General features: G+C 42.9%; 1 protein-coding gene across 15 annotated transcripts in view; it reads left to right on the top strand.

The window, feature by feature from the left end:
• ICA1 (islet cell autoantigen 1) overlaps nt 1-19,806 on the top strand; it is a 162,753-nt gene that overhangs the window by 103,750 nt on the left and 39,197 nt on the right. For all 15 annotated transcript variants that reach the window (XM_066239604.1, XM_066239591.1, XM_066239598.1 and 12 more), the window contains 2 exons: nt 14,540-14,665; nt 16,595-16,693. In XM_066239604.1, coding sequence (XP_066095701.1) covers nt 14,540-14,665; nt 16,595-16,693 — 225 coding nt within the window. The remainder of the gene's footprint in view (nt 1-14,539; nt 14,666-16,594; nt 16,694-19,806) is intronic.

Here is a 19,806-nt window from a genome sequence, read left to right as displayed (position 1 = left end):
AGTCTTTGTGACCTTGATGGGTTAGGGAAAGTTTTGGTAAGGCACAAAAGAAACCTCATAAACTATAAAAGAAAAAAAATTGGTAAATTATATGCTATCAAAATTTAAAACTGCTATTCAAAAGGCACTATTAAGAAAATGAAAGATTCAGTCTTGAAAGAAAAGGTTTTTAAACTTATGTCTGATAATGAATTTATATTCCAACCATATAAAGAACTATTATGCCTCAGTAATAAAAAGATAAACCTAATTTTAAAAAATAGGCAAAAGATTCAAATAAGCACATTACTAAAGATATATGTGGCAAATAAGACATGAAAATAATTTGAACATCTTTAGTCATTAGAAAAATGCAAATTAAAATTATAATAGCTGTGACTACACATCTACTAGAGTAGTTAGAACTTAAAAGATTGAAATTACCAAGTATTAATGAGGATATGGAAAAAATGAAGCTTGGATTAATTATTGATGGGGATACAAAATAATATAGTTACTTTGGAAACAGTTTGGCAGTTTCTTATAAAATTAAACACACAGTTACTGTACAATCCAGCAATCCCACTCCTAGATATTTGCCCAAGGGAAATGGAAAACATGTCCATACAAAGATTTGTGCTCAAATGCGTACAGCAGCTTTATTTAAAATAGCCCAAAATTGGAAACAACTCAAATATACAAATTCCAATGTATCGCCTGACCTGTGGTGGCACAGTGGATCAAACATCGACCTGGAATTCTGAGGTCGCTGGTTCAAAACCCTGGGCTTGCCCAGTCCGGGCACATATGGGAGTTGATACTTCTTGCTTCTCCCCCCTTGTCTCTCTCTTTCTCTCTCTCTAGCTCTCTTTCTGTCTCTCTTCTCTAAAATGAGTAAATAAAAATAATTAAAATTCCATTGTATCAATACAATTAACTACTACTCAGAAATAAAAAAGAACACAATGTTGATATATGCAATAACATAGATCTCAAAGGGCTTATGCTGAGTGAAACAATCCAGCCACAAGATTCAACATAGTTAAAATGGCTATTTTACCCAAAACAATATACAAATTTAATGCAATCACCATTAAAATACCAATGTCACTTTTTAAAAAATGGAACAAAAAATCACCAGATTTGTATGGAATCATAAAAGACCCTCAATAGCCAAAGAAACCCTGAGAAGAAAGAATGGAGCCAGAGGTATCACACTACCTGACTTTAAATTATACTATAGAGCCATGATAATCAAAACAGCATGGTATTGGCAGAAAAACAGACAGCCAGACCAATGGAACAGAATTAAGGGCACAGAGATAAAACCACTTATGAATGGAAAAATAATCTTTGAAAATGGAGCCAAAAACATATAATGGAAAAAAGAAAGCTTCTTCAATAAAAGGTGCTGGGAAAATTGGAAAACCACATGCAAAAGAATGAAACTTGACTATAGTTTGTCCCCATGCACAAAAATTAAGTCAAAGTGGATCAAAGACCTAAATATAAGACCTGAAACAATAAATTACATAGATGAAAACACAGGTACTAAACTTATGGACCTTGGCCTTAGAGAACAATTTATGAATTTGGCCCCAAAGGCAAGGGAAGTAAAGGCAACAATAAATGAATGGGATTATATCAAACTAAAAATCTTCTGCACAGCAAAAGAAACTGACAACAAAACAAAGAGACAGCCAAGCAAATGGGAGATGATATTTACAAACAACTCTGATAAAGGGTTAACATCCAAAATATATAAAGAACTCACAAAACTCAGCAACAAACAAGCAAACAATCCAATTTAAAAATAGGGAGAGGATCTGAATAGACACTTCTCCCAAGACGATAAACATAAGGCCAACAGATATATGAAAAGATGCTCATCTTCGCTAGCTATTAGAGAAATGCAAATTAAACTACCATGAGATACCACCTCACACCTGTTAGATTGGCTGTTATCAAGACAGGTAATAATGAGTGTTGGAAAGGCTGTGGAGAAAGAGGAACCCTCATTCACTGCTGGTGGGAATGTCAACTGGTACAGCCATTATGGAAGAAAGTATGGTGGTTTCTCAAGAAAAATAATAATAATAAAGGATTCCAAAACAACGGAGTAGCAGACATTCCAACTGCCACCTCCCAGGACCAAACTGGAGTTATAGCTAAACTTAAGAACAATCATCCTAGCGTGGGCCTAGCGTGCGGAGGACCCGGGTTCGATTCCCGGCCAGGGCACACAGGAGAAGCGCCCATTTGCTTCTCCACCCCTCCGCCGCGCTTTCCTCTCTGTCTCTCTCTTCCCCTCCCGCAGCTGAGGCTCCATTGGAGCAAGGATGGCCCGGGCGCTGGGGTTGGCTCTGTGGCCTCTGCCTCAGGCGCTGGAGTGGCTCTGGTCGCAACATGGCGATGCCCAGGATGGGCAGAGCATTGCCCCCTGGTGGGCAGAGCGTCGCCCCTGGTGGGCGTGCCGGGTGGATCCCGGTCGGGCGCATGCGGGAGTCTGTCTGACTGTCTCTCCCCGTTTCCAGCTTCAGAAAAAAATGGAAAAAAAAAAAAAAAAAAAAAAAAAAGAACAATCATCCTGAAAACCCAATTTAGGACTAAATGAAAAGGAGCCCACAACCAAGGAGTCACAGAAGCCACATTGAGACTGCAAAAAGGGCGGAGAGTGGGGCGGAGGGACTCTCACTGCAGAGAGGGTCGCCCTGAGAGGGGAGGGTCCTCAGCCCCAGGCCAGGTGCCCCAGCCCAGAGCCCCAGAGCTAGAAGATATACCGTCTCAAAGGGCCTGCGCAGAAAGTCTCGTTCATAGCCACTCACCAGGGTCTCTGTCAGAGGGAGGACTGAGAGGACTAGAGTCGCATGAGGAGAGTGGACTGGGCGGGCTGGGAGAGACCTGGTGGAGGACAGCCACCAAACCCCAATGGCACTCTCCAATGCCATTGTCACCATCTTTCTTGGGAGGAGCAGCCCCTCCATGCTGCATCCGCCTGGGGGGCATCTGGCCCACCCTTGGGAGTGTCTCTGGTTAATGCTGAAAAGTAACCAGCCTTGCCCAGGAAGCAGTGGGCAGGACATTGGCTCAGCTTTCTGGTGTTGAGGCTGGAGCTTTCTCCATACTCTCCCAAGAATATGACCAGAGAATATGACCGGTGCTTCTCGGCCTCATGGGAGACTCAGTGGAAACTGTCCGGACTGTGGGCAGACCAAACCTCTGGGTTTCAGCGGCCACACCCATCGGGCTCCTACTGGCCACACCATACTGAGGTCTGTGAAAGAATTCCGGACCCCTGGGGGTCCTGAACCACACCTACGACATTTTCTGATACCTGATTAGCCCCAGCCCCTACACTCTACCAGAGGTTGTTTCCGGAGCCAAGCCTAACAAGCAGACAGAGGCAGCAGGTGGCATAACTCAGGGAACCTTGGGCCTTGACTTGCCCCCAAGGCTGGTGCTGGTAAAAACCAGCCTAGAGGCCCTGGCTGGTTGGTTCAGTGGTAGAGCATCAGCCTGGTGTGTGGAAGTACCGGGTTTGATTCCTAGTCAGGACACACAGGAGAAGTGACCATCTGCTTCTCCACCCCGCCCCCTCCTTCTTTTCTCTCTCTCTCTCTCTCTCTCTCTTCCCCCCCTGTAGCCATGGCTTGCATGATTTGAGCAGTTTGGCCCCAGGCGCTGAGGATGGCTCCATGGCTTTGCCTCAGGCACTGAAATAGCTCAGTTGCCAAGCAATGGAGCAGCAGTCCCAGATGGGTAGAGTATCAAGTAGGGGGCTTGCCAGTTGGATCCCAGTTGGGGAACATGCAGGAGTCTGTCTCTCTGCCTCCCTACCTCCCCATCTCTCAATTAAAAAAAAAGCCAGCCTAGGTGTGCAACTTGGTCCTTCCATGTGTACCTAAGCCCAGCAGAGGCAGCCACAAACTATGGGTCACTTATAGCTCCAAAGACGTTGCAAAGGGCCAGTTATGGGCAGTGTCTTACACTGTTCTGCACGAGGTTCCCTCCTAAGAGACCCAGAACCAACACATCCAGCAGCCAGCTACAGACTACATCAGAGCAGAAACCAACTACCCTTACCAGCAGCATATCCAAAGGGAGAGCTAGTCAGGCACCAAACCAAGCTGAGGCAAATTCTGCTTCCTGTGGTCAACACCTGCACAGCAGCTCGCCCGCATTGGACAGGGTGAGCTTCGCAGTCAGCTGACCCAGGTGCTGCATATGCTGCCCCCGCTGAGCTGAGTTCCACAGGGGAAAGGAGAGAGGCTTAGAGCACAGACATTTACAGTGGGAGTTCCTTGGAGCCTATTGTTGGGATGGGTCAAGGGCTCAGCCACCTTCTGGGGGGGCACAATCAGCCCCAGTGGAAGACTCTCTCAATCTTCCTTCTTGGGGTCAGGGGCTCCCCAGCTGAAAGAACTCCTGCAGAGGGGACTGTTGGTCCCCCCCAGTCTGGACCTGCTGCTCACCTCTCTCTGGAAAAGAGAATTGGAGTCTCCAGCAGTGGCTGAGGGATCAGGCTCCGGAGTAAGGGCCACTTTCCTGATACTGAGCTCTTGACCAAGAGACCCCTGAAGTAGGGAGTCCCGCTAACATGGTATTCCCAACCTCAACTGCCCTAATCCACCACGGTTGCAACCTATGGAGGGCTTGGTGGGGTGAAGCCAGTCTGAGCCCACACTACAGTCTTTCTACAGAAGACTCTGTGGGAAGACCAGGCAGCTGCAAGAGGAGGTGGAGCAGCTGAAAAGTGGAGGCAAGTCTTAAGGAACTTGGGCCCTTTTACAGAGCTGCTGTCATCTCTAAGCAGGAGGAAGCTGATCCTTATACACAGGTTGACCCCTCCCACACTACCCAGGCACAGAAAACACAGATACAGTGAACAGAGCAGTAGCTCCAGACAGGTAGTCCACAGTGGGTTGCAAACAACGTCTGACATTAACCTTAGTGATATCAAGTTATACTACAAGGCCATTGTAATCAAAACAGCCTGGTATTGTCATAAGAACAGGCATACAGATCAGTGGAACAGAACAGAGAACTCAGAAATAAACCCACTCCTTTATGGTCAATTAATATTTGACAAAGGAGGCAAGAGTATACAATGGACAATCTCTTTAATAAGTGGTATTAGAAAAATTGGACAGGTACCTGCAAAAAAATGAAACTAGACTAGACCAACTTATACCATTCACAAAAACAAACTCAAAATGAATAAAAGACTTAAATGTAAGTCATGAAACCATAAAAATCTTGGAAGAAAACATAGGTCGTAGACTCTCAAACATCTCTCATAGCAGTATTTTTGCTGATACATCTCCATGGGCAAGTGAAATAAAGTACAAAATGCACAGATGGGATTATATCAAACTAAAAACCTTTTTCCCAGCAAAAGATGCCATTTACAAAATAAAAAGGCAGCCCACTTAATTGGAGAACATATTTGCTGATAATGTCTGATAAGGGGTTAATAACCAACATTTATAAAGAACTTCTAAAACTCAACACCAGAAAGGTAAGCAATCCAATCAAAAAATGGGCAAAAGAGATGAATAGACACTTCCCCAAAGAGAACATATAGATGGCCAATAGGCATATGAAAAAATTATGAAAAATTATTCAATGTCACTAATCATTAGAGAAATGCAAATTAAAACCACAATGAGATATCACCTTACATCTGCCAGAATGGCTTTTATTAACAAATCAACAAACAACAAGGGCTGGTGAGGATGTGGAGAAAAGGGAACCCTCCTGCACTGCTGGTGGGAATGCAGACTTATGCAGCCACTGTGGAAAACAGTATGGAGATTCTTCAAAAAATTAAAAATGGAACTGCCTTGTGACCCAGCTATCCCACTTTTATGAATATATGCTAAGAATCCCAAAACACTAATTCAAAAGAAGATATGCACTGCTGTGTTCATTGCAGCATTGTTTACGATAGCCAAGATATGGAAACAGCCCAGCTGTCCATCAGTGGATGAGTAGATAAAAACACTCTGGTACATTTACACAATGGAATACTCTGCAGCTGTGAAAAAGAAGGAAATCTTACCTTTTGTGACAGCATGGATGGACCTGGCGACTATTATGCTAAGTGAAATAAACCAGGCAGAGAAAGACAAATATCATATGATCTCACTTATATGTGGAATCTAATGAACACAATAAACTGAGGAACAAAACAGAAAGAGTCAGGTTCACAGGGAACAGATAGACACTGTTGAAGAAATGGGGAAGAGAGGATGGAATCAAAGAAATTGAAAGGACTAGACAAATTATATATACATAACACAGAAATACAGACAACAGGGTAGCAATTCCTAGAGAGAAAGGGGGAATGGAGGTGGAGGGGGGCCAAGGGCATAAAATGGAAATGGTAAGAGACTTTGCATGGGGTGTGGGGGCACGATGTGGGGGGTAGAGGGTGTAACACTGAGTGGGACACTTGAAACCATGTCAACACAATAAATTAAAAATTAAAATTAAAATTTTACTCAAAAAAAATTAAGAATAGAACTACCATATGACCCAGCAATCCCTCTACTGGGTATCTACCCAAAGAACTCGAAAACATTGGTACATAAAAACACATGCACTCCCATGGCTGTCACAGCAATATTAATGGTGGCCAAGACATGGAAACAACCAAAGTGACCCTCAATAGAGGATTGGATAAAGAAGTAAAGAAGATATACATCTGTACAATGGAATACTACTCAGCCATAAGAAATGCTATACTGCCATTTATGATGGACCTTGAGAACATTATATGAGGTGAAATAAGTAAATCAGAAAAAGCTAAGAACTATATGATTTCACACATAGGTGGGATATAAAACTGAGACTCATGGACATAGACAAAAGTGAAGTGGTTACCAGGGGGAGGTGAGGGAGAGGAGTAAAGTGGGACAAATATACGGTGACAGAAAATGATTTGACTTTGGGTGATTGGACACACAACACAATTAACAGTTCAAATGCTATAGAAATGTTCCTCTGAAACCTATGCGCTCTTACTGATCAATGTAATCCCATTAAATGTAATTTCTAAATAGAATAAAAGGAAAAAGAATCCAGCCACAGAGACTGGACTATACCCTGCCTTGTACTATTGTATTGATATGAAACTGTGGAAAGACAAACCTACCCCATAGGGACAGAATGCAGATTAGTAATTAGGATGGCCTGGGACTTGACGAAAAGATTTGAGTGCAATGGGAACATTCAGGAGTGAAAGAAGTGTTCTTCTATCATGCTTCTGGTGGTAGTTGTGTGATTGTATACAGTTGTCCAAGACCTCATAGAATTGTACACCTAATATAAAGTTATCCCTCATAAATAATGCTGATTAAAAATGATTGGTGACAAGGATGGTGGTGGTGGCTGCGGTAGCAGTGGCATCAACTTCCAGCACAAAATGAAACAGATATCATGATGGCATGGATTTCCTCTAGAAAACAGGGAACCCACTGACCCAGTGCACGTAAGGGAACGTAAAGGAATTTGATGGGCTGTCTTCTTTCCACTCTGTTGAGAGCCTAACTAATGAGCCTTAGCAAAATTTCTTATAGTAGTAGAAGCTCTGTTCAGGCTACATGGCTTGGGACCTCCCTATGTTTACATTTAATTGATAAGGACAGCCAGAGCTTACTAAGATGATGGCTATGCCTTTTGTGCATGTCTTAAACTTACAACACTGAGTTACATGGTCAGTGGTGGATCAATGACCCTGTGTCCCATGCTTTAGTGGAAAGAGCATGAATTCTAGAACTAATTTCACCTGAGTTTGAACCTAAGTTTTGGATATCAGATAAAAGTCTAGTTCTTGATTTCCTTTTCTGTAAAACAAAGATTTCTCGCCTGACCAGGCAATGGCGCAGTGGATAGAGTGTCGGACTGGGATGCGGATGACCCAGGTTTGAGACCCCGAGGTCGCCAGCTTGAGCGTGGGCTCATCTGGTTTGAGCAAAAGCTCACCAGCTTGGACCCAAGGTCCCTGGCTCGAGCAAGGGGTCACTTGGTCTGCTGTAGCCCCACGGTCAAGGCACATATGAGAAAGCAATCAATGAACAACTAAGTGCCACAATGAAAAATTGATGATTGATGCTTCTCATCTCTCTGCGTTCCAGTCTGTCTGTCCCTGTCTATCCCTCTCTCTGACTCTCTCTCTCTCTCTGTAAAAAAAAAAAAAAAAAGACACACAACGATTTCTCCCCTAAATGTTATATGGCATATAGTAAATAAATGGTACATGATACATAGGATGGGTACTCTGTTCATATAAATTTTAGAAAAACTGGAATCATCAAAGTCTAAAAGGTATCTTTATCATAGAGCTTCTTAGAGCCTTTCATATGAATCTCCAGCAAGGCAGAAGTAAGCAGCCCACATTAGTACTGTCTTGGTTCCACATAACAGAAACTCATCTTGAACTCATTAAGGTGACGGGAGGAGTTAAGTAGACATCCCATGTAACCAGGCATTTGAGTGCTACCAGGGCTCGCTCTCCACACCACAGGAAACTCAAACACCAGGACTTCCTGTCTCTAGTGCTTCGGCCACTAGGAGAGGACTGAGACTTCTTTTCAATCATTCTAAGTTCAGAAATCCTCAGGAAGGGCTCTGGTTTGTCCAGCTTAAACCAGGTGCCTTTCCCCGAAGCTGCCATCCATGATGCCTTGTGATTGACTCAGTTGGGTTAAGATGCCCATCACTGGAGCAGTCAGTGGGACTGGAAAGGAGGCTGATAAAAGACATACCAGCCCTCATTTGTACCCCATTATTAGAATAAAGAGAAGCACCATTTTTAAATGGGGTGAGGATTTTGTTGAGAGAAGATAAAAAAAATTATTCCTAAGTCTACACTTTATCACTCACCTACATACCTAGTGCACATATACTTCTGAGCATAATACAGAGTGAACATTGCTGCTGCCATCAGTGGCTAAGTATTATAGACCAAATACAATAAAGTGACTCAGCAAGGTATTTGCTTATTGGACCCTCAAGAGGTCTTGCTTGGCTTACTGGTCTCCAATAAAAAGTCTATTTGAATAAAGCCAAATATCTGACCATCTGTTTTCCAAGTGACTTCAGACAGGCTAAACTTTGTCTTGTGGCACCTTGCTCAGCCAAAAGAAGTAATTGGTATATGCTGTGGTCTCAGATTTATTCCTTGGATGCAGGATGATGCCTCAGAGAGAAATAGAGGTGGACAAATTAAGTTAATGAGAGAGGAGCTGTTTGGGAAAGAAATTAAAATTCTGATGTGGTCTCAGATGTCCACCAGAAGCTGATAGGGGTCCACGAGAAGCCTCTGGTGGAAAAGGCAAGTTTGACAATGACACTGGGTTCGGGACAGTTAGATACACATAAGTCAGAGTCCTTTTTCCATATCCAGCTTCTCTACGTAAGTCTAAAACTACCTTTAGCTCTCCCCATAACTCCAGACCTGTCCTCACCTACTCTCATCTCTTCTCCAAACCCATCCCCACACCACCGTGATTGATCATTTTAAACTTAAAATAAGATCCTAGATCTTCCAGGCTTAAAGGCCTCCAATGTTTTTTCACTACTTCTAGGAAAAAACCAAAACCCTGAGCATGCGTATAAGGCCCTTGCTCTGGGATGTGCCCCAATCCACCTCTCTCGCCTCATCTCCTACCACTCTTCTGTTTCTCACAGCCAGCCAGCTGCACTGGCCTTCTGGGACCTGCCTTCTTGCCCTCCGCAGGGCCTTTGCACATGCTCTTCTCTCTGCTAGAGTACTCTCTCTCCTTCCACAGTTAATCATGCTCAGTCTTTCAGAATAGGTGTATATACTGCTTCTTTGGAGAATGCCTTCTAGGTCAGATTCCTTGGTACATCTTTCTTCTGGGGCTGTGGGGTTTTCCTTCTGAGAACTTCACTCAGTTTGTCACTATGGCCTCACTGATATAAAATTGCCCACTGGACTTTCAGTTCTGTGAGGACAGAGGCCACCTCCATTTTTCTCACTGCCCCCAGCCTGTAGAGTTACTCAAATATTTGCTGAATGATGGCTAGAGAAAGGGAGGCAGAGCCTTTCCCCGGAAGGAAGTGTAAAACTAGATTGCAATTTTTTTCTTTATTTTGTTTTTAAAGGGGGAAAAATCACATAAAAATACAAAACTACTCTCAGATGATTTAGTTGTGGGGTAATATGAAGACCTTTCCCCCTGGTTAGGGAAGGCGGGTTGAACTAAGAGGATGAATAGCTTTGGCTTCACCATATGTAGTTCAAGTTGGGGCTAAGAGGTAGAATTTCAGGTTAGGAGGAAGAAGTACAGAGAAGTGCCCTGTAGCTTTGGCAGTTGAGACATTGCTCCTTTCTCTGGTAAATTGCATTTGTGCAGTCTGGGGAAGGCAGGGTCATAAAGAGGGTCTGATATGCATGATCATTTCCTGGAGCTTGGAGAATAAGAGGAGAAAGGTGGGACAACAGAAACAAAATTAAGAAATAAACAAAGGGTACATTTATTTGACTGAAGACTTTTTAAAGGACCTTGGAAAGCAGAGGAGCTCCCCAAGATGTTTATGTAATTGAATGTAATTTATCTGGGATTGAAAGGAATAATAATCAAAACATTTTTCACTTAAGTGCATCTGGAGGCTTATTGCAATTAGTCTCTCGACGGTGGCCGATGTGTGAGTCTGTCCTTGGTGTTCTGTCCTCAGCCTGCAGACCGGAAATGTGTTTTGGAGAGCAGGCTTGGAGTACAGACTATGAAACGAACTTGACCATATTCAAAATGCCCAACAGTGTAACATCCTCCTTGTTTGGCAGGGAGAGGGCTCAACATTTGGAAACTCAGCAGCGCATTAAGTATTTTAATAATCATTGTTGACACGCATAGCATATGGCCTTTCAGAACTCCCTGGGTCAGTGTTGAAGTCTTCTTCTAGATTTCTAAAATCACTTTTACAAAAAATAAAGAATAATAATTAGGGCACATATCAAAGCACATTAATTCATGAGCTTTCTGTGTATAAGCAAATGAAATAAGTTTTCTCCTAGGATAAAAGAATATCTATGAGTAGCTGATTGTGTAAATGTAAAGGAAAAAGAATAATTTACAACCCTGTAAAAAATATTAGTTTGCCTTTAATTAGAAAATCTGGACCCTCCCATAAACAGGCCAGTCTTGCAGATAACTTGCGTTCATTCTATCAAGCTTTAAGACCTATCTCAGGTACCCGCCTTCTCAGAAGCTGTTCTGTCCATACACCTTATCTATGGCCACAGTCATGCTGTGAAATAAGCAACTGTAACATTCAGTGGCTTAAAATAATACAAATTTCTTATTGCTCACAAGTCTGTGAGTTAGCAGGACCATTCTGATCGCTGCTGAGCTCACTCCTGAGCCTGTGGTCAACTCTGGGGCGGGGTGGGGCTCTGCTGATCATGGCTGGCCCCCCTCACGTGTCTGGGGGTCAGCTGGCCAAAGGTCGAGCTATTGAGACAACTGGGCTCTCCTCCTCGTGTTTCTTGCACACACAGGCCCTTCACACTTCTCCAGCTGGTCAGCCCAGGCATGGTCTCAGGTTGGCCTGGCCATGTTCTCATGGCCGCCTCAGAGAAGCAAGAGAGAAAGTGGAAGCATGTTAGCAATTATGTTCAAGTTCCAGGTTCATCACACTTGCCAGCATCCCATTGGCCAAAGCAAGTCACGTGCCAAGCCCAGAGTCAGAGTGAGAGACTACAGGCTTACAGGGCAGAAGGTGGGATAGGGAAGCCAGTCTTTGAGGATTTAAAGCTGTCAACCACACCTCCTTCCTCACCACACCCAGAATTTAATTATTTCCTCGCCTGTGCTTCCTGTGTTCTTCAGTCTTAGTTCTATTATGCTTTTCCCATTGTATTATAATATAGTTGCTAGCTTGTCTGTCTTCTCTAAAAGATTAGGGGGTCTTTATGCCTAGGTGCATTCATTCATAAGTATTTATTGACCACCTGCTGTGTGTCTTACTCCTTTATGACACCCCAGTGCCTAGCCCTGGTCCTGACACGTAATAGACGCTACGTATGTGTTGAAAGAGTACGTACATGTAAGCTTACATCCATATTAACCTCCTTCCCCTCCTGGAGAATAGGGTGAGGGCAGATGCTTCTCAGGATCCCATTTGAGGGGCAGGTGTTCCCAGCCGACGTGCCTAGTGACCCAATGGGGACCCTGCACTGAGGGTTTCAGCTGCTTACACATCTTTCCCCCACACTGTCCCACTCCTCCCCTCTGGAACTCCGGCTTTCTTTTCTCTGTCCCTTCTTATTTCTCTCAGAGGAAGACAGAAACATCACTGATGTTTAACTGATCCAAAATTCTTTTCGTAATCAGCATTCTCGTGTCCCTTACCTGGAGTCTCTCCACTCTGCAGTGAAGGACGGCCGGCTCTGGGGCCGGTTTGAGTTTATGGTGTGGTCAACATGAGAGGAACTGGACGGCTCCCGTTCTCCGGCTTTCCCAGCTCTGTGGACCCAAACTACAGAGGAGTTCTCTGGAAATGTCTCATACAGATAGACACAAGACCCTGTTCACTCAGGGTCTAATTCTGTCAATACAGGTGTACTGCCTCATTATTTTTCAGTTCCATAGAATAGAATATACAGGGAAAACTTGTGTTTCTGGGTAGAATCATCATTTTGAACTTCTTGATTTTTCAGCAAATAGGAGGCAGAACAGAACACCATGGCTTTGGAGTCAGGCAGGCTAATCTAGGATGCCAGCCCTGCCTGGTAGTTACTTTCCCAAATGAAGCTTCTTACCCTCAGCTGTCAAAGTGGGTAATAACAGAGGTTAAGAGAGAATAAATGCTGGCAGGTGGTGGGAGAATTGTATTAATTGTGAATTATATCTATTGTTAGATTGTTATAAATTATAACAATTGTGTCAACTGTTGCTATTATTATATCCTGCCCTATAATTTTATAAGCTGTGAATATAAATTAGCATTATTAGTGGTAAAAATTAATGTATTTTACGTTAAGTCATCTTTATGCTTATCTTTATTAGAAAATAAAATCATTACTGCTAAGACCACTTTAAAGGTTATGCTCTAAAATGGTACTCAGGTAATTTACCCTTTGAAATGGCCTGGAAAATTTCTTCTTTTAGTCACGAAATATGTATTCAGCACCGGCTTTGTAGCAGGTCGCCACGTGCTGATCATACAATGGTGATCAAGGAAGACATTGTCCTTGCCTCCGGTATCTATCCTGTGATGAAAGAGCTATTATTAACTCCCAACTCATAGTTATCTACCTTGTAACAACCAGTGCGTGAAGTATCTGACATAAATGAATATCTGGCTGGCTTTCCCTAGTTAAAATATGATGTGATGATGCCTCAGATTGGAGGAAAAGTGAATTTTGACATCACCATTTTTAACATGGCTGTATTAAATTTTAAAGCCTTCTATTTTTTCATCACATAATATATAGAATAGCTATTTCTGAATCTTTTCCTGACCTTCACTCTGTCCCTGAATTACTATATTGCTCCATGATGGATGGAGGATTGCTAGTGTACATACTCCATTTTAATGTATTTGAAAGTTTATCAGTAGAGATTGTTTTTTAGGCTGTGTCACAATTCCCTTTTGTGGTATTCTAGATTGGATCTTGGAAAAGAAAAGGATAAAAGTTGGTAAAAATTCAAACAACATCTGGTGTTAACAGGATTGTATCAGCATTAATTTCTTATTCTCAACCAACGTAGTATGTTACGTAAGATGTTAGCACTCAAGGAAGCCAGCTTCAAAGAACAATGAATACAATATGGCAAAGGTTGTTCCCTTGCCAACCGGCATGTTTCCAGATTTCTCCCCGCTATGGTCAGTTTGTGAATGGCTTTAAAAGAGAGGAATTTTAATATTCAACTGAGAAAACTATCGTTAGGATGGTAAGTTTGCTATATAATCATGATACGCATTACTGTCCTTTAGGTCTTTTGGTAGTAAAGAAGGAATGTTGTGGGATCTCCTTGCTTGCCTGGAATTTTCAGAGGTGTTTTCTTTTTTTTTTTTTTTCTTTTTTTTTTTTTTTTCATTTTTCTGAAGCTGGAAACAGGGAGAGACAGTCAGACAGACTCCCGCATGCGCCCGACCAGGATCCACCCGGCACGCCCACCAGGGGCGACACTCTGCCCACCAGGGGGCGATGCTCTGCCCATCCTGGGCGTCGCCATGTTGCGACCAGAGCCACTCTAGCGCCTGGGGCAGAGGCCACAGAGCCATCCCCAGCGCCCAGGCCATCTTTGCTCCAATGGAGCCTCGGCTGCGGGAGGGGAAGAGAGAGACAGAGAGGAAAGCGCGGCGGAGGGGTGGAGAAGCAAATGGGCGCTTCTCCTGTGTGCCCTGGCCGGGAATCGAACCCGGGTCCTCCGCATGCTAGGCCGATGCTCTACCGCTGAGCCACCGGCCAGGGCGGTGTTTTCTTATATGAAAGGGATAAGCCCACTATTAGCCTTTTCTAACCAGCAAATTTTGACTACTTAAGAGGTTGACTGGTTTAAAATGCTTCCTTTTACTTTCTTAGGTACAAGCACAAGTACGCCTTGCCAAAAAAAGCTTTGACAAATTGAAGATGGACGTGTGTCAGAAAGTGGACCTTCTTGGAGCAAGTCGATGCAATCTCTTGTCTCACATGCTAGCAACCTACCAGGTAACGAAGTGACGACTGTTACAGTGAATCAAGAATGGTATGAGGTTTAGCTAACAGGAAAAACGGTGTTTAAGCTAAAAATATGGTTTGGACATTCTGAAGTTCTGAATGCCTTTCTCATATTTTTCTTTTTTGCATTTTTCTGAAGCTGGAAACAGGGAGAGATAGACAGACTCCCGCATGCGCCCGACCGGGATCCACCCGGCACTCCCACCATGGGGCGATGCTCTGCCCACCAGGGGGCGATGCTCTGCCCATCCTGGGCGTCGCCATGTTGCGACCAGAGCCACTCTAGCACCTGAGGCAGAGGCCACAGAGCCATCCCCAGCGCCCGGGCCATCTTTGCTCCAATGGAGCCTTGGCTGCGGGAGGGGAAGAGAGAGACAGAGAGGAAGGCGCGGCGGAGGGGGCAAATGGGCGCTTCTCCTGTGTGCCCTGGCTGGGAATCAAACCCGGGTCCTCTGCACGCTAGGCCGACACTCTACCGCTGAGCCAACCGGCCAGGGCCTGCCTTTCTCATATTTGACTTCCTGCAGCTCTTTCTTCTAGCAGACTACAATGTAATCAACCCAAATATCAGCTCTTCCCCGTGCGTGCACTCTGATTCTCACTTCCCTGCATTGGCTTACGTGGTGCTTTCTGCCTGAGTGCCTTGCCCCCTTCCCTTGTGCCTTTCCAAACCCACTGCCTTTGATGTATCAGACCGCGTCCTATCCTTCAGAAAGCTGCCTCTGAATTCAGCGTCGATGCCTGTACTTCTCATGCCACAGTCACAAGCTGTCATAATTTTGGTGAACTTGGTGCTGTCTCCTTCCAATCTCTGGTTAGCACTTTGTATCTATCAATAGTACCATGCACACCAGCTGAGTACAGGAGACCAAACTCTAATGTTGTAGGGAATATAAAAATTCATAAGACCAGATTCCCTGTCCTCAAAGAGGTTTAAAAAGGAAGTCAGAGATGGTCAAGTCTAACTATATTTTCTATACCTCAATGACAGAGCAGGGTGTGCTAAGTAAAGAAGTTCTACAAATTCTGATGAGGGTTTGAAGAGGGAGAAATTGAATGCGTTTGGGGATCACAGGAAAGCAACAAAAGACGTTAGAAATGTGAAATCATCAAATAAAAGGAAAACCCTCCCAGTTTCTGTAGCATGTGCAGATGATGACGTAACATCGTGTATACAGCGGAGCATTCCACGGCCATGCCAGTCGAGATGTGGACAGTACAGAGGAAAGTTCAGTGTGTTCTGTGGCTCGCTAAATTCGAATCCATGACCAAAGCGCAACGTGAATATCAGCGCGTTTATAATGAAGCGCCACCACGTAGGAATAACATTACTCGGTGGGATAAGCAGTTGAAGGAAACCAGCAGTTTGGTGGAGAAACCCCATTCTGGTAGGCAATCAGTCAGTGACGAGTCTGTAGAGGCTATATGGGATAGCTACCTAAGGAGCCCTAAAAAATCTGTGTGTGAGCCCACATTGAACTTCATTGAATAGGTATGAAACTGGGAGAGTTTTCCTTTTATTTGGTGCAGATTTCACATTTCTATCATCTTTTGTTGCTTTCCTGTGACCAGTCAAAGTGCACCGTGACTTTACAGACACACTGTATATTGTGAACGATAAGCTCTGTGTTTTGGAGGGTGGAGCTGGAGTAAGTACAAAGAGAATGGAGAGGAGACTGTCCCGGGTGGTAGAGCACATAAGTCATGGAGTTAGTGTGTTTGGGGGACAGGGAAGCATCAAGTGTGGCTGAAATACAGGGTATGAGTGGGGCAACTATGGGAGACAATCCAAGTCTGTAGAGGTGGATTGGAACCATGTTTTGAAGGACCTTGACAGCCATGGATGGGAACGCTTCTCTGGGACCCATGCCTAGAACTGGGCATTCAAAATATTAAGAGCTTTACTGTCTTTCTTTCCAGACCACCCTGCTTCATTTCTGGGAGAAAACTTCTCACACCATGGCAGCCATCCACGAGAGCTTCAAAGGCTACCAGCCGTATGAATTCACGACGTTGAAGGTATGAAAGCTAGAGAGGCCATTAGGAAATCTGATGAAAAGTGAAGTTGTGTTCTTATCCCAGTGTCCACTGCAGCAAGCATTATTACTCTAACAGACTCCAGACATCCGAGTGGGAACTCTGCCCCCAGCAGAGTCCATTTTCCTGCATCAGTATTCAAAGCCACAACAATCCAAAAACACAGGATGGACTCTGGGGTACACGTTACTAGGAGATGAATTGTGGTGAACTCCAGCCTGGCCCTGGACTTGGTTTTTGTCTCCTACTAACCTGGTGATGAGTCTTGCTCCTTTAAAATGCTAGTTTGACATTGCCAAAGGGAAGATTAGACAAGTCTAGTAGTACACTCTGTTACTTTTTAATTATGAAATTCAAATATGCTCACTTAAGAAGGTATTTTTTTCCCTTACTTCTGACAAATAACATTTTATTCTGTGAGCACCATCCAATCTAGAATTGCATTTTCCCATAAGACTATAGTAATATTCTCTAATTAAAAAGGCAACATCAAACTTAATTTTTCTCAACTCAAAAGGGACACATGCATCATGTCTGATTCTCAGTATTGCAGCTGAATGTGGAATCATTTTGCTCTCTAATGGCTGCTGAGGGTGAGTGCATGTCAAGATATGGAAGAGATTTGGGTTCCAAAGGATTTTAAGAACGGTAAGCAAACACTGGGCTTCAGGTCATATCCTTAAAAGGAAAGAACTAGTTAGAGTTCACCTTTGAAATGACCTTCTTTCTAATTTTTTGGCCAATTTATGTCCCATCATCATGCTTAACAAACACTAAAAAGCTATATATTTTTTGCCATTAAATACTTCTTTGATTTTGAGATGTTTTTAATGTCATTGCATCTTCAAAAATACTAAGACAGAAAGCCTTTAAGTTGGCCCTTTAAAGGAAGGTCCCAAGAAGAACCCAAGACAGTCCCTTCACGTGGTAATGTCCCTGACCTGACACCAGACAGGACACCTGGCCATGGGGTTTGTTCTTCACAGTCCCTCTATCAGCTAGTCACTTACTTGCCCACTGTCAGGCTGCATGAATGGATTCAGAATGTGGCTTTTCTTGTCCTGTCAACTGGACTGTTAGTTCTTGAGGGGAGGGACCTTTCATTTCTCATGTAGCCTCCTTTGTTCTGCACACCCTGAACCACAGCCTTCCTCATCACATCAGCAGTGACACTGCTGTTGGTAAGGACTGCATGCATTCAGCACCTTAGGAAGCGGCTGTTCCAACCAAGGCCAGCAGATCAAAATTAAATGAAAGAAAAAAAGAGGAACATAGTTGTAAAAAGAATAAAATGGCAATACATATATACATATGTATATATCAAGAATCACTTTACATATACATGACTTAAAGCTTCAATCAAAAGACAGGGTAGCTGAATGGATAAGTAAAGAAGACCCTTACATATGCTGTCTACAAGAGACTCACCTGAGAATAAAAGCCCACAGAGATTAGAAATAAAAGGATGGAAAAAGATATTTTATGCAAATGGAAAAAAACTGGGTAGGAATTTCTGTATCCAAAAAATAGACTTTAAAACAAAGACTATACTAAGAGACAAAGAAGGACAACACATAGTGATAAATAAATCAATCCAACAAGTGTATATAACCCCTTTAAATATTTATGCCCTCAACATAGGAACACCTAAATATGTAAAGCTAACGTTGATGGACATATAGGGAGAGATCAACAGTAATATGGTCAGAGTAAGGGATTTTAACACCTCATTGACATCAATGGCTAGATCTTTCAGACAGAAAATCAGCAAGGAAAAAGTGGACTCAGATGACTCATGAGATCAGATGGACTTAAATGATATCTTCAGATTGATTATAATTAGTATAATTCCCACTATTTATATTTCTTACACAGGCCTGAGTAGAATCCTATGGATTATTCTTTGATAAGGTGGAAATTTTGTTTTAGGGTATGAATGTGTATCAGATTTTATTTTATAATACATACAAATTTGGAGGTTATCTTTTGAAAGACAGTTGTACATAATGCAAATCAGCCAAGTGGAAGATAACGTGCCTACCCCAAATACAATTTACAGGAAGCTCAGGTTTGAGTTAATTGCATATAAAGCATGATATGAAATTAAATTTGTGCCACAAGAATGGAAGAGTCCTTATGTGTATCCCTGGCCTCCTATGCTGAGGAAAATATGGCTCCCTAATTTTTGCCATGATATTTAATCCTGCGAAGAGAATCAAGATGGTTTTGTTAGAGGACTTCTGGGCAGAGCATTTAGTGAAAGTTTGATGGCAGTGGTTCAAGGTATAACTGCAAATATTTGGGGCAGATGACTCTCCATTGCCTTTTACATCTCCAGAGCCTTCCTTCAATTATGGTTTAACTACCAGTTTATGGTTTAATTGTAATACAAACTCAGTAGAGTAATAAATCTGTTGAGGTGTAATATGAGGATAAGAATATCAACAATGTTAAGTGTCCAGAAGTCAACCAAATAAACTATGCTTGTATTCCCTCTCTTGAATGCTATTCATCTAGAATCTCAAGCTAATTATTTTATAGGGATTCAAACCTGTATAGTAAAATCTTGTTATTACACAGCCATCATAGCACAGAGAGAGCCACACTGCAAAGCCTGTTGTATGAAAATGAGAGCACTAGTACCTTCTGTATCACCACCAAACCTCAGGCTATTGTCTGACTTACCACTCTCTTGCCCTAATATATATATTTTTTAAATACCTGCCTTATATTTAGATTTTGATTGGATCAAGTCATCTTTTAATGTATGTAATATTCTTCTGAATGGCACTGTGTATTGATAATGGATAGCTTTAACTTAAATAGGTATTTTCACAATTTGTTTGTTCTCTGCATTTACCCAAGTAAATAGCCCCTTAAATGCCTTTTGGGACTGGGGCTGGAAAGAAAACATTGTCTTTGGAGAGGTTTGCCAAGCTCTGTTAATGAAAAGCACCCTATTTGTTTTCTTTGCTGCAGGGTGTATTCTGAGTGTGTTGATAATTGTGCCATTGCAGCTGTATTTCCTGACTGTTAGTTTTATGCTTGATGAAGGATGATAATTAATGTGTTAAACACTCGGTGCATCCTGTTTG

The sequence above is a fragment of the Saccopteryx bilineata genome, chromosome 7 (genome assembly GCF_036850765.1).
Source record: "Saccopteryx bilineata isolate mSacBil1 chromosome 7, mSacBil1_pri_phased_curated, whole genome shotgun sequence".
In the NCBI taxonomy this organism is placed as follows: domain Eukaryota; kingdom Metazoa; phylum Chordata; class Mammalia; order Chiroptera; family Emballonuridae; genus Saccopteryx; species Saccopteryx bilineata.
This window is presented reverse-complemented; position numbering and strand designations above follow the sequence as displayed.